Source organism: Siphateles boraxobius, unplaced genomic scaffold (assembly GCF_051911475.1).
Source record: "Siphateles boraxobius isolate OS27281-9 unplaced genomic scaffold, OSU_SipBor_1 9, whole genome shotgun sequence".
Taxonomy (NCBI): domain Eukaryota; kingdom Metazoa; phylum Chordata; class Actinopteri; order Cypriniformes; family Leuciscidae; genus Siphateles; species Siphateles boraxobius.
The window spans coordinates 18029968-18057648 of NW_027509219.1; the positions used below are offsets into that span (position 1 = coordinate 18029968).

General features: G+C 40.2%; 2 protein-coding genes across 4 annotated transcripts in view; both read right to left on the reverse strand.

The window, feature by feature from the left end:
• Positions 1 to 9763, reverse strand: part of LOC143732470 (breakpoint cluster region protein) — a 49914-nt gene extending 40151 nt beyond the window's left edge. Inside the window, exons 1-2 of one of the 3 annotated variants that reach the window (XM_077223563.1) lie at positions 9365 to 9718; positions 7825 to 9213 (exon numbers count right to left, since the gene is read on the reverse strand). In XM_077223563.1, the coding sequence (XP_077079678.1) occupies positions 7825 to 9193 (1369 nt within the window). In that variant the 5' untranslated portion in view covers positions 9194 to 9213; positions 9365 to 9718. Of the gene's footprint in view, positions 1 to 7824 lie in introns of all 3 variants that reach the window. The other 2 variants (XM_077223562.1, XM_077223564.1) reach the window with 2 other exon arrangements.
• A 3263-nt stretch (positions 9764 to 13026) lies between these two features.
• Positions 13027 to 27681, reverse strand: part of pgm5 (phosphoglucomutase 5) — a 35072-nt gene continuing 20417 nt past the window's right edge. The window contains exons 8-11 of the mRNA XM_077224050.1: positions 26871 to 27006; positions 26309 to 26492; positions 16099 to 16236; positions 13027 to 14583 (exon numbers count right to left, since the gene is read on the reverse strand). Of these exons, the coding sequence (XP_077080165.1) occupies positions 14494 to 14583; positions 16099 to 16236; positions 26309 to 26492; positions 26871 to 27006 (548 nt within the window). The 3' untranslated portion in view covers positions 13027 to 14493. The remainder of the gene's footprint in view (positions 14584 to 16098; positions 16237 to 26308; positions 26493 to 26870; positions 27007 to 27681) is intronic.

Sequence of the window (27681 nt, forward strand, 5' to 3'; positions counted from 1 at the left end):
AGACATTCCATAAACACTTAAGGGAACGAGTACAGAGGGTCCTTTCAGTCCCACCAGGAAAGCTGGGTAAGCCCCTGAGGGGTTCAGGGCACAAAGCAAAGGAACAGTTGAAAACTAAGTTAAACTTTGCATTTTATGATCTGCTTGATATTATCACTGGTTGTAAAGTTCATGTGTTGTTGTTGTTGTTTTTTTAATAATAAAAAATAATTAATTTGCACTTTCATTTTTCTATTCTTTTTGTTAGCTTGTTTTACTTAACTTACAAGAAAGTTTGCATATGATGCATGAGAGACAAAAGTTCCTCAAAGCCTGTTGTATCGTATTTAATACACATATTTTAACATGATTTACTATAGAATTTATGGATAGTCAAGCAAACCCAAGTTGCTGATGCTGTAAGTGTTCACCTTAAAATAACACTAACGATAAAAGTTGTTCTGACATTTAATTTATAAAAACCAGTAGCATATTTTAGATTTATACAAAAAGGCCTTTTAGTTGCTAAAACAAGTATAAACCATAAATCAGACGACAGAAAGCATGTACTGTAGATAGTGTACAACAGATTTTCATGTTGATAATATAAGAGGCCTCAGAAATGTGCGTATCAAATATGATACAGCAGGCTTTATGGTTTAACATCGATCGGGCAGATCTGAAGATAGGCAAAAGGACAAACCCTTTGTGGTAGTACAGGGAGGCAAGTCGAGGGTTATGATGTTACTGTGAATCACAAGGGATCAGACAGAACAGAAAAATGAGGTCGGATAGGTTACGCTGCTGGGGGAAATGTAGGGGAGGGGGTGGTCCTGTAGCAGACGAGAGGGACTGGTGCAGAATTAGGACGGGAGGTGACATGGCTGAGCAAGAGGAGAACCACACAATGTACAGTACGTTAAAATAACAAGACTGCACTGTTCCGAAGATCTCAAAGAAAGCACACAACATTGCCACGATTCTGTGACTGTGATAAATGTCATGAATTAAGAAATGAAGGAACGGGAAATTACATAGTTCAGAAAACTGATGCGCGATATATCAGTTACATTAGGCATTGGCTGATATTTTTTTATCAGTAGCTTACGAATTTAACTTACATGCAAAATCGCAACATTGCATAAAACATTTGCGGAAAAAAGCACCGTTCCCATCCAATGTGTTCAAAAGAAACTGTCATGTTTTCTTGCGTTCGGATGCTGGTGTTTGGGAACGTAATCGTGTGAGGCGGTTCTGGGATGGAATTAAACCAAATCATTTTGATGACAGACCCAATGTCTGTCAGGCATTTCAGAATGACCAAAAGCAACATTTGAGATCCTGTGCAATGAAACTTGGCCGCTGGTTAGTCCAGTTTATTCAATCCCATCCTCTGTTGAGGTACAGTAGTCACGTTAGATTTTTGCTGAGCCTCGAGGGATTTATTCGGTAAATGCGTTTCCATCATAGCTTTTCTTATCGGAATTAATTTTTTATCAATTGAGCTTTTTATGCACATTTTTTGAATTTATGCGCATCTTGGTGTTTTATCCAGCGATTTTTATGCAGTATCCCAAAGTGCACAAAAAAAAATAGGTGGATGGAAACAGATAATGTTTAAAACAGTTGTGCTACTTATATGTTAGTGGAAATAGTGATCTTTTTTTTTAGGATTCTTTGATTAATATAAAGTTCAAAAGAACAGCATTTACTTGTAACAGAAATCTTTTGTATTTTTATAGGTCAATGTCTTCACCATTTATCAATTTAATGCGTCCTTGCTGAATATACATTTCTTTAAAAAAAAAAAAAAACACATACTGACCCCAAATTCTTGAACAGTAGTTTATTTTCTTGTTGAATATCCGGTTTCATCTGAAATATCTGACATTATGAAATTGGAAAGGGTAGGGAATGACTTTAAAACCCATTAAACGTCAACATAATCCACAGGAAACCAGAAAAACACTGACTGCAAACTCCAGAAAAGCCAGTTCTTCAGTGTCCATTTGAAATAACAACACCACTGCAATAGTTTCATGATGCTGCTGTTTACTCTTGCCAACAGGGCCCCATTGCAACTATTTCCGTCATCGACATCGTCCTCTGTAATCAAGAGACTATTCTGCCTTTGTGGCATAAGCAAACACACTGTGTAAAAAGGAAGAGGCATTTTCGGTGGTACATGGCATTTACAGATGGTGTCACATCTGTTTGTTGAGAATCGTTGAGATTCATCTATCTATTTCCTTTTATCAGGTGTACCTCTTAACTGTACAAATTCTCATTATAAAGTTACACTCAAAATAAAATAAATACAGGACAAGCTTCAATATTCCCATCCCAAACATTCAGGATCTCCCTATATATGCATTTACATCTGTGCTATGTAAAATTACACACAATTGTGTAGTGATTCTGTGAAATAAAGCTCCTCCCATCAAATGACAGTGAAAAAGATCCGCTCTTTCCCCTGCAGCTGGTGATGGTGGTGCAGGGCTCTCTGAGGCCCGTGCCAGCTGGACCCACGCCAGCCGGGTCTCAGCCCTGCCCCCGTTTACACAGTCCAACCCCCAGGACAACAGGTGACACGCAAACAGTCACACGTACAAAAAGGGCCAGTTAGCGCGTCTTAGGGCATCGGTAGGGCAAAATAACAGCTTAACTGACCACATAAGTAGACTGTTTGAAAAGAAGCTAATTACATGCACCGGTTGCTACCGCTGTCAGGCTTGATGTGCACGTTTGATGTTGTATGAGCGGTATTTCTGATGTTGAGGCTTTCGTTGGATTTATGGGCTCTGGCAGATGATAAAAAAAAAAAGCAAGAGGGATAAGAGCCATCAAATACCTATCACCATTCCCAAAGCCTTACTGAAACCAGACCACAGATTCTGTTTGCAAAGTTGAAATGTTTTCAAAATAATAAGGAACTTTTCTTAAAATAATAATGTTAAACCAACGATAAAATGCACTACCACCTGTTACCCTTTTCATGCGGAAGGATGGAGGATCCGTTTAGAATTGAATTGAGAATGCATTTTAAATATCAAATTAATTTCTGAAATTGAATTGAGGTAACAAAGAGGATACAGAATACAGAATTTCAACTTGAATTTTAATGCAAGGAAGTAAAATTACAATTAAATTAAATTTGAGATAGATAGATAGATAGATAGATAGATAGATAGATAGATAGATAGATAGATAGATAGATAGATAGATAGATAGATAGATAGATAGATAGATAGATAGGCCAGGCAAAACCCACAAGTCTAAAAAAAATATGTTCTACACAAACTTTTTTTTGCTCAAGCCAGCATGCATGGTGTAACTCAAGAGTTTGTGAGGAGGACTTTAACAAAGGACTGTTTATTTTAATAATACCGGCAGGATTATGTTGTCTGCCAGGGCCGGTCTGTTCCTATGAGGTGACTTTTAACACCCAGTTGACGGAAGGGAAACCTGCCAGATTTAGCTTCCCAGGAAAAATGGCTGTAAAACTGTAAGAACCACCTGATCTCATTCACTGGCTGGTTCTGTCAGCATAATGCCCACAAAGTCAAACTCAATCCATTCCCAGCCCACCAAGCACAACACTTTTGACTGATCACGACATCAATCGCCTGTGTAAAACGAGGCGGATTTATAAAACATGATTGAAAAGTAACTGTTTTACCACAGAAGAGGTCTGAGGAAACATTTTTATTATTGGTGTTACCTCAAGGGATTTCCATGAAGATATATTTTCCTTGTTGCGAAATAACCTCTGTCATGCAACCGTTCATTTTTTGACTATATACAATACACGACGCTTAGTACCTTTAATTTCATAGTAAATGCATATTAAATCACTTGAGTATTTTCAAAAATGTCAGGGCAGTCACCACAGTGTGGCACAGCATGAGTGTTTGACAAAGGCACGTGCCTGCAGTGTCCGTTGCTGTTTACACGAGGGAGGGGCACTAGGTGAGCGTAACTGACATTTTCGAGGACTAAAATCTGTGCCTCATGCTCTCTGATCTCTCTCTCAGAGTAACGGATCTAACAGAGGCAGTTTAACTATCTTGCAAGACTCGACATTGCGGTTTGTGAACAGCTCGAGGGCATTCGATTAAGATTGCAGGAAAGAATTTGGAGAAAATGTAGAGACAGACTGAAGAATGGCTACACTTCCCACTGGTGTAAATCACGATCCTGGTGTTAAAACGCAACATAACACTGATCATTTGCAATTTGATTGTGGCGTGCTGAGTTCGCAGCTCTGCGCTCTCTCTGCCTGCTTGCGTAACTACAGCTTGGACTGAGCTTATGAGCTCTTTTCTGCTTGATAGGAGAGAAATAGGTTCTTAGCTCTGTAGTCTTCTATCGGTTTCTGTCATTTTTGTCAAATTTGCACTAAAAAATTTTAACTTAAAGAGCTACTGGCTTATCTATATTATATATCCTCATTATCATATAATAAGACAATAAGTCTCCAATTGTAGGGGAACTAAAGACAATAAAACAAAAGATGTGAACCAACACGAACAATGAAACGATGTATTCTAGATTTTATCATTATTGTGCTCTTTCTTAATCATTTAACACTAATGTTCTGTTTAAGGTTTAAGAGTCTAAGGCTCAGAAGTTAATATGTCTTGCTATGACATATCTACATGACTTTCGATAATTCAATGAGAAAACATGCTTCAGATGTTCTCTATGAGAATATGTTTAATCCACTTGCTTTCAAAAGTTTGGGGTGGTAAGATTTTATGTTTTTGAAAGAAGCTTTCAATGCTCACCAATGCTGCATTTATTTGAAATACAGTTTATTTTTTTGTTTGGCTTTTTAAACAGCATTTTTTGACATATTAAAATTTAAAATAACTGTTTTCTATTTGATTTTGAAGATATTTTAAAATGTAATTTATTCCTGTGATGCAAAGCTGATTTTTTAGTAGGAATTACATGTAACATGATCCTTTAGAAATCATTCTAATATGCTGATTTATTGCTTATTATTGTTCTCAATGTTAGAAACAGTTGTGCTGCTTAATATTTGTGTGGATACTGCGATAAACATTTTAAGGATACTTTGATGAATAAAATTAAAAAGAACAAATCTTTTGCAACAATGTAAAGGTATTTGCTGTCACTTTTGATCAATTTAATAAATCCCTGCTGACCCCAAACTTTTGAAGCACTGTAAAAAAGTTGCTTAAAAAGTAAATTTTTAAGTACATCAATTGGATGTTTAAGTCATTTCAACTTAAATTACATTAAACTGACTTTTAAAAAATGAGTTGAATCTTGTATAACTTAAAAAAAGTGGGAAAATTATTTTGATGAGTTAAAGGGATAGTTCACCCAAAAATGAAAATTATGTCAGTATTTACTCACCCTCATGTTGTTCCAACCCCGTAAGACATTCGTTCATTTTCGGAACACGAATTAAGATATTTTTGATTAAATCTGAGAGCTGGATCACTCCTCCATAGGCTTCTTAAGGGATTGACACTTGTTCCCCGAAAAGTCATTAAAAACATTGTTAAAATAGTCCAAGTGACTACAGTGGCTCAATCTTAAGTTTATCAAATGACGAGAATACTTTTTGTGCGCAAAAAAAAAAAAAATAAATAACTACTTCATTTCAACTATTCATTTCCTTCTCGGTGGGCCTCGAGTCAGTTCACTAGTATAATAGCGTAAGCTTCTGTTGTTGTACCAACAACATAAGGCCAATAGTGAGCCTACATGTGACGAAGCTCTACGCAATCACACTATGTTAACTGACAGAGGGCCACAGAGAAGGAAATGAATAGTTGAAATAAAGTTGTTATTTTTGTTTGTTTTTTGCGCTTGATAAACTTAAGATTGAGCCACTGTAGTCACTTGGACTATTTTAACGATGTCTTTAATAACTTTTCGTGGCTGGCAAGTGTCAATCCCTTAAGAAGCCTATATGGACTAGTATGGAGGAGTGATCCAGCTCTCAGATTTAATCAAAAATATCTTAATTCGTGTTCCGAAGATGAACGAAGCTCTTACGGGGTTGGAACAACATGAGCGTGAGTAAATACTGACAGAATTTTCATTTTTGGTTGAACTATCCCTTTGAAGCAATGTAAAAACATATGCTGTCACATCTTATTAATCATATAATTTTTTACAGTGTTATATCACTGGGGTCTCTGGGACCCTAAACAAAAAATGCAATCTGAACAGAACATGAGTGTTAACGTTTGCTACAACCGTTGTTGCACACACAACAAAAGAGTGTAAATGCATCTGAAAATGAAATGATTGAAAGCAAAACTATTTCTCAATGCAAGATTGCTTCACACTGACACTTTGCTTCAAATAACCTCTTCTTTGCATTGCAGTGACCCACCATTCATGAGGAAAACAAGACTGAATATTAGCTAAAATAAAGCTACATGCCATGCATGGTGACCATTCAAATGCATTAGAGCTCACATTCAAAATGAAGAACCATTTCCTTGTGTGTTTCCATTCAAACCAATAAAACCACAGATGTCTGCTCAATTGACATTCTGTATCTTCAGCCCTTCTCTTAATTTGTTTCTTGTCTTTCACCCCTCCCCCAACAAAAAGCCTTGCTAAATTCACCATACTAGACGACCTCTTTAGGTTAATTAGCCCTCGGCAGGACAACAGCATTAATGTGAACTGATGCATAAACACTCTGGGTGGACAGAGAGCGAGTGACTGCACTGCCTGAGGCCATTCTTGGCCTCAAACACTGCAGATCAGACCAGTCGTATCATGACAGGGAGATAAGGACAGGGAGGAACCACACGGAGAGCTAGCACAAAGAAAAAATATAGTAGAGGGTTGGTACTTTGTTTTGAAAATGACAAACACAACATGGATTTGCCTCATTATCTGCCTAAAAGTCCAGGGGGTTTCAAACTTTTGGGGTGAGAGAGAGAGAGAGAGAGAGAGAGAGAGAGATAGATAGAGAGAGAGAGAGAGAGAGAGAGAGAGAGAGAGAGAGAGAGAGAGAGAGAGAGAGAGAGAGAGAGAGAGAGAGAGAGAGAGAGTAAATCTGGCAGTTTGGATGGAAGCTAGAATTTTACTAACATGTTAAATAGGAATATATTTCTTACACAAACCCAGAGCCGTGTGGATTAATTTTATGATGGATAGATGCACTTTTATGGACTTAGTATAAATAGATTTAGTATAAATCTAAAGTTTATTACACATTTACCAAATCTGATGATAATACGGTTTCATTCTGTTTTCTACAGGCTGGCCAAAACCAAAAGAATAAACATAATAATTACATTCTACTGACTGCCCTGATTTTTTTCAGCAAAATTATTTGTTCAAATTTTTATATATTAATATGTAAAATATTTTTATATACGCATCCAATTAAAGCTAAATCCATATTTTCTAAATAATATTTTAATAATTTGCTTTAGATTTATTACAGTGACAACATAAAAGTCAAATCTTACATTTTGGAAACAATTCTTTAATAGTTTTCCTCAAACAATATAATAGGCCTTTATGAATGAAAATGTGTAGGCCTATGCCATTATATTTTCGGAAGGGAATGCTTCACAAGGGGGTCATCATAACTGGCATCAGAAAGTTTGAACCCCCTGTAATACTCAACACATGATGACAAAATCAGATACATGTTAGAAGGGTTGCACAACAGCAAGTAATGACCTCTTAAAAGACCAATATAAAGCATAAAATGTCATTATAATGGATCTTGGAGCCTTTTCTTCTATTATGTTCCCACGATGGGAAAGTGAAAGTGAGGCCCACCAAACAGACCCTACAGGACATACACAAGTAAACACTGCAAGAATATTGTCTTACCTAAATCTCCATGGAAACTGTTGCTGAAGTTGTTGGAGCTTCCGTCTGTGGGCCAGTTCTTGCGGACACCAACAACATTAGCCTCGGAGAGTGCTAGCTGTTGCTTGAGACGCTTTTGGGACTGTGGGGTAGGAGGGCTCCCACTCTCAAAAGACTGCTGGGAGTGCTGGGATGGAGAGCGACTCTTCTCTCGGTACATTCGGTAGGCGGTTGGGCTCGGGGACACGTGGCTGGACTGCCCTGAAGAGAAGTCTTCTTCGCTGGATGTCAGGTTTTCATTAGAGCTGCAATCTGGCGTGTATCCATCCTCAAAACTCCCAGGTGAGTAAGACCGCCTGGGCCACGTCAAGTGCAGTTCCTCTCCATCTCCCATAATGCCCCCCACATAAACGGTTGTATAGGGCTGACAGTCCGACTGGTGCCAGTTCTGCTGAGTTGCTCTTCTTCCATTAAGTTTAATTAAATTGTCCTTGAGGAACCCAGTGTTCAGGTCAGCCTCATCGTACTCACAGTTGTAGCCACTCTCTGTTGCTCTTTCATGTGACCGCTCTGTCTTATGGACATCCCCGAAAGCAGTGGACAGATTACCCGGGACAGAATGCAAAGACCTCTTACGCTCCATCTGCATAGCTTGACTGCCCAAACTACTTATCTTCTCTGAGACTTCTCTATCATTGACCCTGACAAGACCCTTTTCTTGGTGGTATTCCATATTGACATAGTAAGGCCTCTCGCTTTTCCCCTCGCTAGATGTTTGGGAATTGGCTCGCCTGATGCGTTCAAAGTTTGACCGAAGTGCAGCGACTCCCAACCCCGGGGTGGCTTTTTCCTTCGGTGGAGACTCTGGAACGCCATCCGCCTCATGATGTGCCGGTCCACGTGAAGCAGTGGGTCTGAGTGGAGCTTCAACACTCCTTTTTTTGTATGGAGACATCCAGTCAGTCTCACCATCTCTATTTTTCAGCCTGTCCAGGTCTGAGATATCACATCCCCCCACCTCAACACACGGCTGAGACTCACGACTCTCCTCTGCTGCGGTCGTGTGCTTCAGTTTGGCTGGGAGACACCTGCTCTCATCAGCTTTCTGAGGATGGACATCCGTGGATGCCGGCTTACGCTCACCCTGCAAGACCCTACTGAAGCCCCAACGCTGAGAGTCATGGCTTCTCCGCTCTTTGGCCAGAAGTGTTTGCAGGTAAATCATTCGAAAGCGCTCCTTGTTCACTTCCATCTCCAGTCGCCTAATAGAGTTTCGGCATTTCTCCAACTCCTGCTCAATGTCTCCAACAGAGTTCAAAGACATCTCAGGAGGATCTGAGTCAGGAAACTGAGCTTTCCATGCTTCCACAAAGCCAACAGGTTCTACCATGATTGCTTACTGCTGGTTTACTTTTTAGTGGGGGAAAAATGACACATTAAACTCCACTTGTTTGTAAGAATACACCCAACGCCATGGCGATTTATAACTTATCCTACAGCTGAATTATAACTTGTCCTATGCACATGCATAGCATAATCTCAACATCTGATAAACACTTACTCGGCTGATCTTTGACAGAAGCACAATTTTCTCCATAAACACAACAAGCAGAGTCGCAACATCCATGTGCACGTCAAACATCTATTGACATCCGCGCTTCATGCCATTTATGGAATACGATGACTTAAAATCCTTTATAAACACAGTTTCGCGTACATAATTCACTTCTCAGTCATGTTAGCTGCTGAAATTTAATTTCAATGATGTATCCAAAGAAGTTACCGGAAAATTGTGTTGTTATTCTCTCAAACGTCGATATTTCTCAGAGATGCCCTGTAGCCTACTCTTGCAGTGTTACCGATCGCTGTCCGTCACTACGTTATGATCAGACTGTATCTACGCGCTCTCTCTCTCTCTCTCTCTCTCTCTCTCTCTCTCTCCGTGCTGCTGCAGGAAGAGGTGGGACTAGACGAGTACATGATTAATACTGACTGCACAGACAATCTCAGTTTAAAGACACAGATTCGGTTATTCGGCAACAAAGACCTAGAAAACGTGCAAAAACCATTTGCGCCGCTTAACTAGCGAGCTGTTTTTCCACTTTCGTTACTGCAACCTCCAAAACGAATTTACCTGAGACATTCGATATCGTGTAGGATTTATCGCATATGATGATCTTTTTAGTTGTATACCAAATATTAGATACCTAACATTATCAAGACATGATCCATAGGCCTATATATAAAATAAAATAAAAAAATGTCGCTTCTGTGAAATGTTTAAACTTATTCTAATACACCTGACAGACAGTGTGACTGAACTGCTGTGGCATTTTCTAGTGGATTTCGTGCATGATGTCATGTGAACTTGTCTCCATCTAGCTTCTCTGCATGGAACAGCAGTTGAACCTTTTAATCGTCTATACAAGTTTCCTTCGTCTTGGTCCCATTTCCCCATCTCGCCTTTTAAAGAAGTTATAGGCCTATTGTGTGTCTGTCAATATTTTATTAGATGGAACTAGGCTGAAGTTTCTAATTCACATCTGAATCCTGTTTGACTTTCTCCATATTTTTTCTCTTTATCCTGTTAAAATTTTAAGGCTAACGAATGAATGGGCAATGGACTTTCAGACGAATACGATCAGAGTCCTGGCTCTTCCAATTTTTTTAATGGCCGTGAATGGCTGTTTCTGTTCGAAGTCCATAAAAGTGCATCTATCATAAAATTAATCCACATGGCTCTGGGTTTGTGTAAGAAAAATATTCATATTTAACACGTTAGTAAAATTCTAGCTTCCATCCAAACTGCCATATGCAGTCTATTTGTCCCTAATGCGCAACTTGTGACGTCGGAAGTAGCGTAGTGCGCCATGGCATAGCAAATATCAGCAGTAGCTACTCACATTACATACATTTACATACATTTTTTAATATAACTGATTGTATTCATCTGAAAGAAGAATGTCATATACACCTATGACTTGAGGGTGAGTAAATCATGGGCTAATTTTCATTTTTGGGTGAACTACCCCTTTAACCCTTTGATGCACAAGCTATGCAAACCCTTTCTAATGCACAACATGGGTCTAAAAAGACCCGTATTCATTTCCCATGTTATTATTTTATGCATGGATGGGCATTTTTTTTTTGTTTCATCTTTTGAAATCACTTTATTTCAGCATTTATTCAGCATATTCCATGATCTATGAATTCCATGATCCATGAATATTTAAAATATCTTGTTTTCAATTATCACAAATTATTATTTTCATATTTTCTACGTTTTGTGTTAGGCCTACTTCAAGTTTACACACATGGGTCAAAAATGACCCATCTATGAAAGCGTGATAAAACAAAAGAATAAATACATTATTTAGTTAAAAGAACCATTTTAGCAGTTATTTAGATTCACACATTTAATGTAACTCTTGAAATACGTTTATTTGCCACTTTGTCACACATGATATAACCAATAACACTGAAATTGTACTGTAGTGTAGTGAAACTGTCGTGAATTGTGGTGAATGTAACTGAATGAAAGAAAATAAAACTGACAAAATAAAATCACACGGGTACAGCGCCATCTCAAATTGCCATCTCGGTGCTTATGACAACTACACGTTTGTGCTCCTTGCACACATGCCTGGTGCACTCTTCGATTGACCCTGACATGTGGCCGGGTGGTGGCTGCGTTTTGTTATTTAATAATTTGTTATATTTATATAGCACTTTACTAGGTATTCAAAGCGCTTTACATGGAAGGGGGGGATCTCCTCAACCACCACCAATGTGCAGCATCACCTGGATGAAGGAAGGAAGGAAATCCTGGGATTTTTAATTACCACAGAGTGTCAGGACCTCAGTTTAATGTCTCATCCGCAGGATGCCACATCTTCTCATTGCCTCTGTAATATGGTTTTGAAGGTGGGGCGTGCCCTCCATGACAAGCTCATTGACCACGCTTCATCATGACAGGCGGCATGTCTGGCTTGTTGGGAAGAGTCCACTGACAGACGTAAAGGGTGACCAATAATTGATTTATGACAACAAATAAAAAAGACTAAGTATGGAGATACATTCTATTGCAACTTTTATTTTGTTGACAATATTAGATATAGAATATTTCAACAGCAAGCTAGCTAATAGTATTGGACATGCTTCTCTTTCTAACTAGTAATGGATTTCAAGGTCAATGTAACCTTAGCCTAACATTTATAGTACTGTATATCCAGTTATTTTTCACAAAATATCAAATATTTTCTGTGATAAAAATTGTTATAAAATAAGACTAACATGTATAAAATATACAAAAGCAGCTGTGTTGAGTTGTGAAATATGTGGCAAGTGAACAGTTTTCTAAAGTAAATATGTTTCTACTTAACAATAATGTACAAATAGCAAAGGTTCCTATGGGTCATTGTTCATTTGCAACTCATCAGTCATGTCGAACTCCCCTCCATAATAGTTGAGATGTGAATTGCAATCTTCAGCAGATTTTTCTTCAGCTTGCATCTGAGTTGAGCCAATGTAAATTTGCCATGAACAAAACAAACATCCATTGTTTTGCTTTTATTTGAGCAGAAGTCTACATCAATTTCCTCAGAAGTTGCCCTCTTTTCATTTTCAGGGTTATTTTATTAACCCTGTTTGTTCTTATTCTTATTTTCTTATTTATAAGAATCTTGTTCTTATTTTTTCTTGTTTGTTTGTAAAATATAAGAATTAAACTTGTTTGAAATTTAATAAAGAAACCTCACTTGATTGAATTTTTTTAAAAATTAATTTTAATAAAATTGCTTGTCCTACACTCAAAAAAATAAATAAAGGTTCTTTATTGGCAACTCCATGAGGAACCCTTAACTTCCTTTGACATTTTCTATTAAATTGTAATAATATTTCACAATATTACTGTTTTTACAGCTTTTTTAATCTAATAAATCAACAAACAAAAAAACTTGACTGGCAATGTATATAGTATTTCTTTATATATTTAAATAAAGAAGAACAAGAAAAGTATGACACATTTATGCCTATAGAGACTAATTTGTTTTAAGTTGTTTTTAGCCAGTATAATTACATTTGGTAAATCTAATTATTATTAATATTAATCATTGTACTTGACTGAATATTCTGAAGTGAAAGGAATAAGACAGAAGATGGACAGCAATAACATGTATGAATTTATGACCTCACTGATTGAATGACAATAACAAGAAGCCAGGACACACAAAAGATAAAGTTTATTTATGCACCTTTTAGGATACATAATTAATTACAGCTAATGCCATTGTAGTTATTTACTTTTTTCTATCCTCCATCAAAATAGCATTTAAAAGGGAGCATTTGTGTTCACCTGAAGTGATTTGTAAAGCGTTTTAAGGGACTTCCACTTTTAGAATCAACAGAAAATTTTTAAATCCTCACAAATATCTTAAACACTGATAAATGTTCTGGATCAAAAAATGTTTTTTGAAATGTTATGTGATAATAATAATACAAATAATAATAAACTTAGAGGCATGTTTCTCATCACACAATGGAATGCACATAACCCATCTGACGCTAGACAGAAACAACTGATTCATGCAGGATTTAAAAAAAATTGAAAGCTCAACAAAATAACTATACTAAGCATAATTTAAGCGGACCAATTCCTAGCCAAACATTCCTTTAAAACATTTCATACTTTGATTCACGCCACAAAGTTAATCTGGCATTTCAGAAAGTGGTCAGAAAATTGCAAATCAAAACCAGTGTGAGCAGATTACAAGATTGAACGTAAAATTATAGCACAACCGTTCTTCAAGACAATCTTTATGATTATTATTTTAGTGGTTCATTGTTGGACATCAGGGGCCCCATTTATAAAACGTGCTAAAATCCACTACAATGTTCAGATTTATAAAAATGATCTTGTGGCGGAGTCAGAGTACTGCAGGTACGGTATTTGGAAATCTAAGCAATTCTTGCAGTTCGCCATTCTCAAGTAAAGGATTTGTATGCTGACTGTTGCAAATAACATTAATTACGGAGCGTTTTCTAGATATTTCTGCAAGACAGGCGTACGCACGTTTGTGGTGCGTACGTACATTCTCTGAATCACATGTACTAACATTTCAGAAATGAACTTGATCAAATGTAACATTTTATAAATGAGGCCCCAGGTCTAGCTGTTGCACAGATTATATTGTTGTGTTTCTAACGTGAATTCCACAGAAATAAGTAAATACTGAACAGCGTTGCTCCCTCATTTCATTGATTGCATTGAATAGGCCTACTTTTCTTTGTAACAGCTACATTGTAAACAAAGGCATACAGGTTTTAAGTTTTAGACCCCATGCAGCTGATTCAAAACACAAAGTGGTCTATATTTTCTGTTTCTAACCTCATTCTTGTTGAATTAAACGCAGTCAAGGAGTCATAAGCGTGAAGAAAACGCTTTGCTCCCTTTTGGATTTTTTTGTAGTGGTTAACATGAATTTATAAATGTGCAAAAGAATAGAAAACCTCACAGGGGCCCTTGTAAAGACAAATGAGAGAGGAGAAAGGAAAAGGTGAGAAATGGTAGAAGAGCAGCAAAACGAAGAGTTGGCACATTCTTGTTTAGGGTAAAAGGCACAAATGAAGACGGATCAGACGTGAGCGAGGAAAGTGAATTTGGCCCCTGGTGTGTGTGCTGCTGGATTGGTCTCAGGTGATCACACTGGGGCCTCTGCTTCCAGTTCGTTCGTGGATGTTGGAGATTTTTAGAGCAATGGCAATGAGAGGACCCAACACAACCTACAACAGTCAAAGGAAGGTCTTGTTAAACAGACTGCCAGTATCATGAGACAAATTTAATGGAGTGGCTGCATTAAACCGCATTAAAGGGATAGCTCACCCAAAAATGAAAATTGTCATCATTTACTCACCCGCATGTTGTTCCTGTATGAGTTTCTTTTTATCTGTTGAACACAAAATACGATATTTTAAAGAATGTTGGTTACCAAACAGTTGATGGGCCCCATTGACTTCCATAGTATTTTTTTCCTACTTTCCTACTATGAAAGTCAATGGGTGCCTTCAATTTTCTGGTTACCAACATTCTTTAAAATATCTTCTTTTGTGTTCAACAGAAGAAAGAAACTCATACAGGTTTGGAACAACTTGAGGGCGAGTAAGTAATGACAAAAATACTTAATTTTTCTTAATAAAAGCAACAAATTACTGGGTCACCTTAAATGAACATTAAAATACCGGGACTCACTGTTTCAATAGTGCAGCCAGAAAGCTTGAACATTATGCATGTTAACATGATTTTAGTGTGAAAGAGATACTTAATAACTTTTTCTCTGTATAGTTACATTCATTTCTACAACTTTACTGCCATGACAACATAACACCTAAAACCCTAAAACTACTGCAAACATGGTTTATACAGATTTACAGCTCAAACAAAACACAAGTTTTAACAGAAGAATACGCGAGTACTTTTATAAAAGTATAAGTTTCATGTTTATGCTTTTAAAACATACACAATTTGACCCCATTTACTTCCATTGTAAGTAAATCACTGTAAACTTGATTTCAGCTTTAAGAAAACGAGGGATGAGTCAAAATCATTTTTATGCTAAAAATGCTGTCGACTGAACTGAACTTGGAATGTTTATGTAAAGTGCCCTATTATGCTGTGTTAAAGGTTCCTAATTTTGTTTAGGAGGTAACCTACAGGTTTACATGCATTCAATGTAAAAAAAACACCACTTTAATTTTCTCATATACATTGCAGCATCACATCTTTTCTCAGTGTCTAAAACAGTTCAATATATAGCCCCTTTTCCGCTGTCGGGCCAAACCGTTCTCTTTGCTTAACTGTTCCATATATGGATTCGATCTTTCTAACGCCTCCTTTCTGACCAGCCTACTCTGCTCTGCCTCTGATTGGTCAAATGATGATGATAAATTACCTTTTCCACATACAGTAGATGACATATCACTTGTATACAAGCAAAACAAAAACAAATTAACTAATCAATAACTTATATGTGGCAAAAATTTTCAATAACATATTTATATGATGTTATGGCAGCAATGAAGCACATTATGATTAATAAATATTGCTACACACATGGAAGGTTTCTCTTACACTTACCTGATGTTTGTTTAGGCTTTTGTTATCATTGCATAACTAAACTGTAACTAAGCTTTTTTTATTTGTTCTGAAGCACTTTGGCAGTGCACTGGTTCATAAGCACAATCACTCCTGCTGAGCTTTTACACCAGTGATGCTGAGTTAAACTAGAGTGAAGTCTTCACCTGAGTCTCTCTGCTGTGTCTCTCTGGGTCTCTCTCGTAGCTCTCAGCGTAGATGCGGATGGTGGCCCCTGTTCCGGCCCCAGAACCACTGAGCCTGAAGATGATTCGGGACGAGTCTGTGAAGATGATCCTTAGGCCCTGCAGGACAAGTGCAGAAATAGAAATGCAGCTCATTTTAGTGTTAACAATTCTGATTAGTCATAAAGTTGTGGTTTTTTAACCTACAACCTTCAGTTACCAGCCAGAATCATTAACTAGTAGTGTCGGGTGTAATGCATTACTAAGTGATTCATTACTGTAATTGAATTACTTTTCCCAAGAAAAGTAAAGGGATTACTCTTAATTTTGTCTTCTGATATACGTAACTGCATTAAATACTGTATAGACTAAAACAATTCGGAAACGCTTCATTCTACAGTACAGTACTTACAGTGTACTTACCTAGAAAGTACTGGGTAATATAAGGTAAGTACATGGGTTAAGGGTAGGTTTAGGGGTAGGTTCAGGGTTAGTACCTAGTTATTACCCAGTTATTACACAGTTATTGTAATTATTATAATAAGTACATAGTATGTACATGGGAAACAAGACTGTAAAATGAAGCGTTACCAACAGTTCTATAGTGGATTTAATCAGTATTTACCATCTAATGTTAAAATGTATGTTTCTAATGTAACCTTCTCCCTTAAAATACTTTTGTCAGTTCAAGAATAATTTATGCAATTTTACATTACTTATTTGATAGAATTAAAAAGAGCAGTTTCATGTCTACCCTTTTTTTTGTTCAACTGGTCGAGGTTGATTTAGAAAGTACACTGCTTAGTAATAAGTACGCTACACAATGTCATTTCAAAAAAGCATTGTGAAGCACAAATAAAACTGTATGTGAAAATGTCAAACATTCAACATGGCACATTCACATTCCTCAGCAGCTCTTATAAAATGTAATTTTATGAAAGTATTAGCTCTACTAATTGGATTTCCCAAACAGCAACACTTGTAGTTAATAACAATGTCTACTAGATGACAGGAAAAACTATTTTCCGAGCCAGATCCAATTGGACAACTGCTCAGCAGTGGAGGAGTGACATGTAACAATAACTTAAACAAAATTAACAATAACTACATAGAGACAGCAAGTGATATGGAGAGTGCATGAGAATTTAGTTATTATGTGAAAAGTAAAAATAAAAAAACAAGTGTGGCTTGTACAAAGTTTCTCCCTTGACCACAATAGAGCTCTTTAAAAAAAAAAGAAAGAAGAGAACAAAACATATTTTTTGTTGTTGATGTCAAATGCTGTTGATCCAGTATTCAACACAGTATTTTGCAGAAAATAATCTGCCATTTGAAAGCAGTAAGCAACCAAATTAGAAAGATGCGACAGATATGCACTCAGCCTCAAAAATCATGTACATAAGACAGACAGACAGACAGACAGACAGACAGATAGACAGATAGACAGATAGACAGATAGATAGATAGACAGATAGATAGATAGATAGATAGATAGATAGATTTTTTTTATTATTAAAAATTAATACATTTTCATTTTAAGTACGTCCAATGCTGATGTCCAATATAAAATCCCAAAGCGAAACCAGAACCCCTGTTATAGATGTAATATCTATGTTGGTGTGTGTATCTGCGTATGTCATGGTCTCCGACAGCTGAGTTTCTCTTCAGTGGCCCCCCACAGACCAGGAGAGAAGAGGACCGGGACAGCTGACACAATCCTGCACTGGGAGGAATGTCTGTTGTAATAATACACACTCAGCTGTAGAGATGCCGGGCGGATGGCTGAAGTGACTGTGCCGAATGAACGACAGGCTGTGACCCCATGTCACCAGCGTGAAATCACACCAATTCATGAGGTTAGATCAGATGTGTTCAATTCACATTTGATCAAAAATAAAGTAATATTGTGAAACATTATTCAAATAACTGTATTCTTTGAATATATTTTAAAATGTAATTTTATTCATGTGATGACAAAGCTGAATTTTCAGCATCATTACTCCAGTCTTTAGTGTCATTCAGAAATCATTCTAATATGCTGATTTGCAAGGATATAAATGAGATGAGAAGCGGATGAGGTGTCGAAAAGCAACGGGTGAATGCTAATGTCAAGAGGTCAAGGTTTGGCATCCAGTTAGCCCCTGTTAGTAGATGCTATAACTACATCCTTTTTTGTGATTTGAGAGTTTGTTTTGGAGGGGGAGAAGGTGGTTTCCAAACATTCCTGGTCAGAACAGTGTGAGTCAGCTGGGTAAACTTCAAACACAAGGCTACGCAAGTATTTACACGTGTGTGTGTGACACAGACCACTCAAGGGCTCAGGATCTTAGTACAGCAAATCCAGGCCAGATAAAGATAAAGCATCTATCGAAACATCCGTCTCCTGTTACTAACAAGCACACGTGCGCCTATGTGCGCTTTAGCACATCGTCCAAAAAAGGAGTGAGAGAGAGAAAATTTGAACAGAGTCTCGGTGGCACGTGTTTATTGTTCATTTCAACCAGGCCGCGTACACCGTATACACCGTATACACATAAGCAGCTAAGTGTATATGTGGATGCCCAAACAAGGAATCCCACTTGAGCCCACGTTCATTGGGTGGTCGGTGCGCGTGCCGCACTAAATAGCATTTAATTGCTGAACATAAAACCTTAATGCTCAACAACCCCCTGGCAGCTCTTTATACGAGCAACTAAGCTGCAAAATCTCAGACATTTCCCCATTATCTCAGATGAATAAGGTGCACTATGGGACCAATGCACACATTTGTTTTTATAATGGTTGACTTCAAATTAATTAAACACGCATGCTGTAAAGATTCACTTTTGTTCGGTCAGTTTAAACCATGATCATGTTTGCAGTTTGGATCTCATCACTGTAATCCATTTTATCTTATTTTTTCATTTAGATGAACTTTGCGATCAACAAATACTCATTTAAAGTTAATTTTGCAAAAACGTTAATTTAATAACACTGTTAAATGTAAATCTCAAAATGAACATCCATTTCTCATACTGTACATTATAAAGTTGTGATGTGTCAATTCACTTAGTTGCAACATTTAAAACCATAGTTTTATGTGTGTGTGTGTGTGTGTTCTCTTACGAGAGTATCTCTCGTACTGCGTAACATCTTACGCTATGGGGAAAACCTCTTTTCCACGAGATATTGAAGCCAATAATTATCCTTAATTTTGAATTAATGTAAAACGCTGTGCAGCAGCGTGCAGACATAGGCAAAACGGCTTGCGCGCCTATTGGCTGCCCTGCGGCAACAGCAGCAGCCTATCGAGAGAGGCTCTGCGTGACACATATCCAATGGGGGCATTTCGCGCCCATTTCGTCACGTCCCGCCAGAAAGGGCGTGGTCTCGCCCTATAAACATAGCTCGATTAGGCTGGTACAACTGATTTTCATCTCTTCAGCGAAGCATCACCGCATCGCTGGATCCTGAGTGAGAAGCCACGCCGTCTGAGAAAAAGCACACAGCGGGACGAGCCTTTGAGTCTGAAGTCGCTGACATCGCCGCCTTTAGCCGCCGTACCTGCTACGCTTTCCGGCGTTATATCCTTTTCTGCAAGTGTGTGTGTGTATTCGCCGCTGCGACACACATTTTTTCACTGTCTCTCTCCCTCTCCTAAAAGAGCTGCGTCTTTTTCAAGATGCATAGATCCTGCGGCTCGTGCCGAGCCACACTCAGTGAAGAGGATCGCCATGCATCTGCGTTCCTGCCTGGGTGAGGATCATGCGGCTCTCGCTCTCGTCGACGGCGGATGCCCTCACTGTGATCTACTGCCGATGGTGACTGAGGACTCGCCTGGCATCATTCTCAGAGCCTGCACTTCAGCCCGCTGTAGCGCCGCGGCGTAAAAGCGTCGTGCCCAGCGCGGCCCCGAGCCTTCTCCTGCCCGCCAAAGCTCGCCGGTTCGCCCGCCAGCTTCGCCGGCATCGCTCGAGTCCCTCACCGACGGACAGCGGCCGCCGTCTACCGCCGTTTCCGCCATTGAGGTCGACGAAACAGCCCCGAGCCTTCTCCAGCCCGTGATAGCTCGCCGGTTCACCCGCCAGCTTCACCAGCTTCACTGGAGTCGCTCGCTGACGGACAACGGCCGCCGCTCGCCGCCGCTTCCGCCGTTAATAACGACGAGATAGCTTCATTTGTAGATAAGGGCAGCTGCTCTATCCTGGCGTCGGACATTGAGGACTGGGCGAGCTCTGTGGACCTCCCCCCCTCTGCCCGCGAGTCGTCAGGGAAACGGGCCAGCATCAAAACCGCTGCGCGGCTAGCTTTCTTTACGTTACAAGAAAGCTACCCCGCCCCCCGTGGATATGCGTCATCGGCGAAATGAGGAAAGAGTGTGTTTTGGTCCCGCCGAGGCCGGACCAATCTTCATTTCTCAAACATTTCTCAGCTCCTCTTAGTTTGAGCGGCTGAAAATGTCAATATTGTAGTAATGAGCCTGTTGTATAACACGCACGCCTGCAAACAAACGCCAACACACACAAACTGTGATGACGCTCTCTTATCTGCTCGAGCTATTTTAAGCTTTCGTCGTTTCCCCCTGTGGCTCATTTGCGAAACCCAAAGCCTTTTGCACGGGAGACCCATGTTCGATCCCAGGCATCGTAGCAGATAAAATTTAGTGTCGCTGCGGCCAGACTTGCACCAAAACTTTTCGCTCGTTCAGTTCCAAGAAAATGCGACAGTTCGAGTGTATTTTGCAGTAAACAAGCCGGTACCATGGCCCGCTTGCCTGCACAAGAATGCCGTTTCCACGGCGACCCAGAAAAATCATATAAGCAGTGTATTTTCTGGTAATCCGGCCACAGCCGATGGTGTTATGAGTGTAATAAAAATGCCCACAGCCCAGTGTTCATTTCTACACACAAACACAGCCCGCCACAGTGCAGGGCACGCACAAATGAGATTGACTCATGTCATTGTGCATTAAATGTAGTGAATGTGCCCACAACCCAGTGCCCACAAACACTACACACTGCATGTGCCACGTTTTCTGTAAAACGAAACCAACACACATACAGTCAGCTAAAACCCACGGTGTTTAAGTCTCGCCGCGGCCAGACTCCACCGAAACTTCTCGCTCGTTCAGTTCCCAACAATGTGACTGTTCCAGTGTATTTCGCAGTAAACAAGCCGGCACCACAGCCCGCTTGCCTGCACACAAATGCCATTTTTACGGCGACCCAGATAAATCCAAAAAGAGTGAATTTTCTGGTATTCCGGCCACGGCCGATGGTGTTATGAGTCTTGTAAGAATGCCCACGGCTCAGTGCCCATTCCCACACAGAGACACAGCCACACGACTCATGTCGATTGTGCAAAAATGTAGTGAATGTGCCCACGACATAGTGCCCACAAACACTACACGATGCGTGTCCCTCGTTTTCTGTAAAAACGAAACCGACACACATTCAGTCAGCACAAGCCGACGGTGTTCTCAGTGCAGTGAATGTGCCCGCCGTCCCGCGCCCACATTCCTTCACAGACACGCTCAACCCCACGGGGTTTGTCCCGCTTGCTCTCTCTCCACAACCTGTCATGGAGAATCCGAGTGTGACCAGGCTGCCCACCGTGATCGGCGCGCCTCCCGCCTCGCACACTATAAACACAGTGTTTATGTCTCAGCACACCGAAGCTCTGCAGCAGCCGCTATGCCGCGGCCAGAGCCCGGTTTTCATTCTACCCCTAGCTATTCACGCAGATGCGTGGGCAAAGCTTCCCGGGGTATCAGAATGGGTGTTGAACACTATAAAAAGAGGCTATTCGCTACAGTTCGCTCGACGTCCCTGCCGTTACACGGCCCGAGTCGAAACCACGGTAAACAACGAAGTATCTCATCTACTTCGAGCCGAAATAGTGAAACTGCCGAGCAAAGGGGCCATAGAACCTTTATCTCAGGCTCAGAGCGAATGGGGGCTATACAGCAGATATTTTCTGGTGCCGAAAAAAGATGGGGGTCTCAGACCAATTCTAGATCTGCGACAGCTGAACAGAGTGCTTATGAAGCGCCAGTTCAGAATGCAGACAACCAGGAAAATCCTCGCGCAAGTGCGCCAGGGAGACTGGTTTATGTCAATAGATCTGAAAAACGCCTATTTCCAAATACAAATAGCGTTACGTCACAGGCGATTCTTGAGATTCGCCTTCGAGGGCCAGGCATATCAATACACAGTCCTACCGTTCGGCCTATCCCTAGCACCCCGTACCACCCCGGGCATGGACCTCTGGTCTGTTTCACCTCAGGGTCGACATGAAATGCGTTTCGGCTCTGGAAACTTGGAAAGATAGCCGACTGGTATCAGTCAGGCGTGAGTCTGGGGAGTCCCTCGAGTGTGACGGTGGTGTCCACGGACGCCTCCACCTCGGGATGGGGAGCGCTGCTCGAGGGCAGACCGTTCTTCGGCCAGTGGTCAGAACGGGAAAAGCTCCTACGCATAAACTGTCTAGAAATGCTGGCAGTCGACAACGCGCTATGGCGCTTTTGTCCCCAGATAAAAGGCCGCCACGTCTTAGTCCGGTCGGACAACATGTCAGTGGTGCCATACATAAATCACCAGGGTGGCGTCAGGTCCCGAAACCTTTACAGGCTGACGGAACGCCTCCTGGTCTGGGCTCAGCACAACCTGCTTTCACTGACAGCAGCGCATGTGCCTGGTCGCCTGAATCTGGGACTAGACCGTCTGTCCAGAAACAATGTCCCAGCAGGGGAATGGTCGCTGCACCTGCAGACGATCCAACGGCTGTGGGAGACATTCGGCAGAGCGCAGGTGGACCTGTTTGCGTCCCAAGAAAGCGCTCACTGTCCGAACTTTTTCTCCAAGAGCAGGGATGCGCTGGCCCACGTATGGCCCCGCTGCCCCCTCTATGCTTTTCCCCCCGTCTCGCTCCAGCCTCAAGTGCTGGAACGAATCAGGGAAAACGGATGCCCAGTGCTACAAACCAGAATTGGTTCCCAGTCCTAATGCGGCAGAGCAGCACTGCCCCGTGGCCGATACCGGTGAGGAGAGACCTCCTCTCTCAGTCAAAGGGCTCGATTTGGCATCCTCGCCCGGAATTATGGTCCCTACATGCATGGGCCATCAACGGGTACCCGCTAACCTCCCAGAGGGAGTGTTAAATACAATCACGCAGGCTAGAGCCCCGTCTACTAGACGCCTCTATTCCTCAGTGGTCAGTGTTCTCTGCCTGGTGTCAAGCTCAGGGCTTTTCACCCGCAGACTGTGGGGTTACGGAAGTGCTCTCCTTCCTTCACGAGCTGCTGGATAAGGGCAGAACCCCATCCACGCTCAAAGTATACGTGGCGGCCATAGCGGCGTTTGCAAAACCGACGTTTGGCCAGTCACTGGGGAAAAGCGACCTGGTCGTGCGATTCCACAGGGGAGCTCGGAGGCTGAATTCTCCCAGACCCCCCTCAGTTTCCTTTCTACGGTTTTGGAAGCCATGAAAGGTGGCCCATTTGAGCCAATCCATTTGTCAGACATGAAACATCTGTCTCTCAAAACGGTATTCCTTATGGCTCTCGCTTCAGTGAAGCGCGTAGGGGACTTGCAAGCACTTTCGGTAAGCGCGTCATGCATGGAGTTTGGGCCTAATGGCTCAAAAGTCATACTCAAACCAAGGCACGGGTACGTGCCCACATCCCTCAACACACCGTTCAGGGCCCAGGTTATTTCCCTGTGCGCCCTCCTCTGCCCTGTCAGGGCACTGAATGCTTATGTGTTGAATTTGTGCCCCCATTGGATATGTGTCACGCAGAGCCTCTCTCGATAGGCTGCTGCTGTTGCCGCAGGACAGCCAATAGGCACGCAAGCCGTCTTGTCTATGTCTGCATGCTGCTGCACAGCGTTTTACATTAATTCAAAATTAAGGATAATTTTTGGCTTCAATATCTCGTGGAAAAGAGGTTTTCCCCATAGCGTAAGATATTAGGCAGTACTCGTTCCCACTCTAGAGAGAACCGAGGTTACGTTAGTAACAGAGTACGTTTTATTTTTAAATTTGCATTACCGTTCAAAGGTTTGGGGTCTGTAAGATTATTTTACTAACACTTATTACTTTTATTTAGCAACGATACATGAAATTTATAAAAATTGACAGTAAAGACATTTATAATGTTACAAAGATTTCTATTTTATATGAATGTTGTTCTTTTTAACTTTCTATCCATCAAAAAATCCTGTAAAAAGTATTGCGGTTTCCACAAAATATTCAGAAGTAGGCCTACAACTGTTTTCAACATTCATAATAAAAAGACATTTTTCTTGAGCACCAAATCATCATACAACCCCAAATCAGAAAAAGTTGGGACATTTTGTAAAATGCAATAAAATCAAGAATCTGTGATTTGTTCATTCTATTTAACCTTTTATTAACTGACAAAAGTACAAAGAAAAGTTTTCCAATGTTTTCACTGACCAACATAATTGTATTTTGTAAATATGAACAAATTTTGATTTTGATGGCTGCAACAGACCCCAAAAAAGTTGGGACAGAGACCAAATAAAAGTAAAAAGATTATCCAAATTAGATTTTCCACTTATTTTGAAACAGTCCACAATGAGCAGGTGAATTGGAAATAGTTGAGGGAATCGTGTTTGGGTGTAAAAGTGCTTCTCAGTCTTTTTAAGCAAAGATGGGTCATGGCTCAATACTTTGTGCCAAATATAATGAGAGAATTGTCAAACAATTAAAAAATCCCATTTCTCAATGCAAGATTGCAAAGCATTTATGCCTTTCATCATCTTCCATACATAATATTGTCACAAGATTCAGGGAATCCAGAGAAATCTCGGTCTGTGTTGGATAAGGCAGTAGACCGCTGTTGAATGTGCGTGACCTTTGAGCCCTCAGATGGCATTGCACAAGATACCATCATGCTAATCCATTGAATAAAGATACGTGCTCAGGAGTAATTTGGAAAACCGTTTTCACTGAACACAGTCTGACTCTGCATTAAGAAATGCCACTTGAATCTCTGTTACGCAAGGAGAAAGCTTTACTTCAGTTCTATGTGGAGATGCCGGCGAGTTCTCTGGGCCTGAGCTCATCTCAGATGGTCTAGAAGACAGTGGAAATGTGTGCTGTGGTCAGATGAGTCCATGTTTCAGCTTGTTTTTGGGAGAAAATGGAAAAGACGAAAGGCACCAACCAGACTTTCACCAGCGACAGGTGCAAAAGCAAACATCTGTGCTGGTATTGAGGTGCATCATTGCAAACGGTATGGGTAACTTGCATTATTGTGAAGGTACCATTGACATGGAGGAATGTATTTGAATTGTACAGAGACATAAACTGTCATCAAGATGACATCTTCCCTGGGAAGCAAGACAATGACAGGCCTCATTCTGCACATGCTAAAACTGAGTGGTTTCTAGACACTCTGCACCATAGAAGGGATGTTCCTCCTGCCTTACTGCAGTCCAAATATTTTCCTTATGGAAAATGTATGACCCATCATGAAAAGGAGAATCAGGCAACGATGACCACAGACTGTTGAGCGGCTGTCATGTATCACACAAGATTGGGCAAATATTCCACTAGCAAAACTCCAACAATTAGTATCCTCAACTCCCAAATGATTAAAAAATGTAATTAAAAGGAAAGGTGAAGTGACACAGTGATAAACATGTCTCTGTCCCAACTTTTTTGGGGTGTGTTGCAGCCATCAAAATCAAAATTTGTTCATATTTACAAAATACAATTATGTTGTTCAGTGAAAACATTGGAAAACTTTTCTTTGTACTTTTGTCAGTTAATAAAAGGTTAAATAGAATGAACAAATCACAGATTCTTGATTTTATTGCATTTTACAAAATGTCCCAACTTTTTCTGATTGGGGGTTGTAGAATGATTTATGAAGGATCATGTGACAGCTTTGGCATCACAGGAATAAATTCCCTGAAATAAGTTTTTACTGTACAGTATTTGTATCAAATAAATGCAGTCTTGGTGAGCATGAGACATCTTTCAAAAATTATACATTCAACTCGCATTGAAAACGCACTGTAAACTTAACAAAACAGAATATTTGCTAAATAAAGAACATAAAATAATGAAGTGATTCCTATCTCCCATGTGCATGTGTATGAATGGAAGTAAATAAAGCTCAAAGTTTAGTGTGACTATAACTTGACAGGCCATTGCTCACGTTATCTCAAGGTGTTGAACTGACCTGTTTCCTTGACACACTGCCGTCCACTGGGTCGATGTACTCAAAATTATCAGCCTTCTCCACGCTATAGACGTTATTGCCCACAGAAAATTTCTGAGTGGTAAATGCTTTATCAGTGATAACAGCCTCCAAATCTCTCATGAGGTAATACGCTGCCCTGCTGTCCACTCCTTCATAGTCAAACCTGGCAGATATAAAGAAATAAATCCAACAAACACTATAGTACATCAATGTAAAAGAAGATGGAACCTAATAATACCTACAGTAATAAATATACTTGTTTCATGACCATTTGGAGAGCTCCCAGGATTTTCACATGACATCTACAAGTAGAGCTAAATATGGTGAATGTGGGAAACATGTATGGGAAAGGGAAAAACAATCCAGGCACACAATAAAGAGATACTGCCTACTCAGTCTCAAAGGAAAAGCCATTGGGCGGTTGGGTTCTGTATGTATACACAAAGAAATATCCTGAAATGTCCCGAGAGACCTGGAGATTGATGTTATAAATGAAGCTTGGGAAGGAACTGTTGCTTGGAAAGATGCTTATTTCGCTCACCTGCAGAAGTAGTTGCGTCCCATTTTTGCCCAGTGATCTCTCACTATTTCCTCCACCCCCTGGTTACGCACTGCCATTATGGACAACCATACCAGAACTGACCACAGGCCGTCTTTATCTCGGATGTGGTCTGAACCTGAAAGAGACAGATAAAGAGATACATAATTTTGATATTCCATCTACACAACCGTTTAAAAGTTTGGGGTCTGTACGATTTTTTAAAAGAAGTCTCCTATGCTCACCAAGGCTGCATTTACTTAATAGAAATACAGTAAATAGTAATGTTGTGAGATATTATTGCAATTTAAAATAACTGTTGCATATATATTTTAATAGGTAATATATTCCAGTGATGCAAAGCTGAATTCCGAAGCTATCACATCAGTATTCAATGTCAAATGATCCTTCAGAAATCATTCTAATATGCTGATTTGATGCTCAAGAAACATTTCTTATTATTATTATCAATGTTGAAAAGAGTTGCTTAATATTTGTGTGTGGCGCACTAGAGACTGACACTAGTGGCTGCGGTCTTTAGCCTCCTTGTTAGTGCACCTGCCCTCCATGCTAGAAACGCCAGTTCGATTCCCGCTCGGAGCAGTATGATTAGAACTGGAGGGGTTACATTGGTGCCGTGACCCAAAAGGGAGTGTCCTTTAGCGTCCTGAAAACTGAAGAAACTGAGTGCTTAAATACACACTGATGGCAATCAACAGAACAATGAACAGGTGAGGACTAATCAGGAACTGTAGTAACAAACAAGTGGCAGGAAAACAGATCAAAGAAAACTAGAGCTGTGTCTAAATCACCC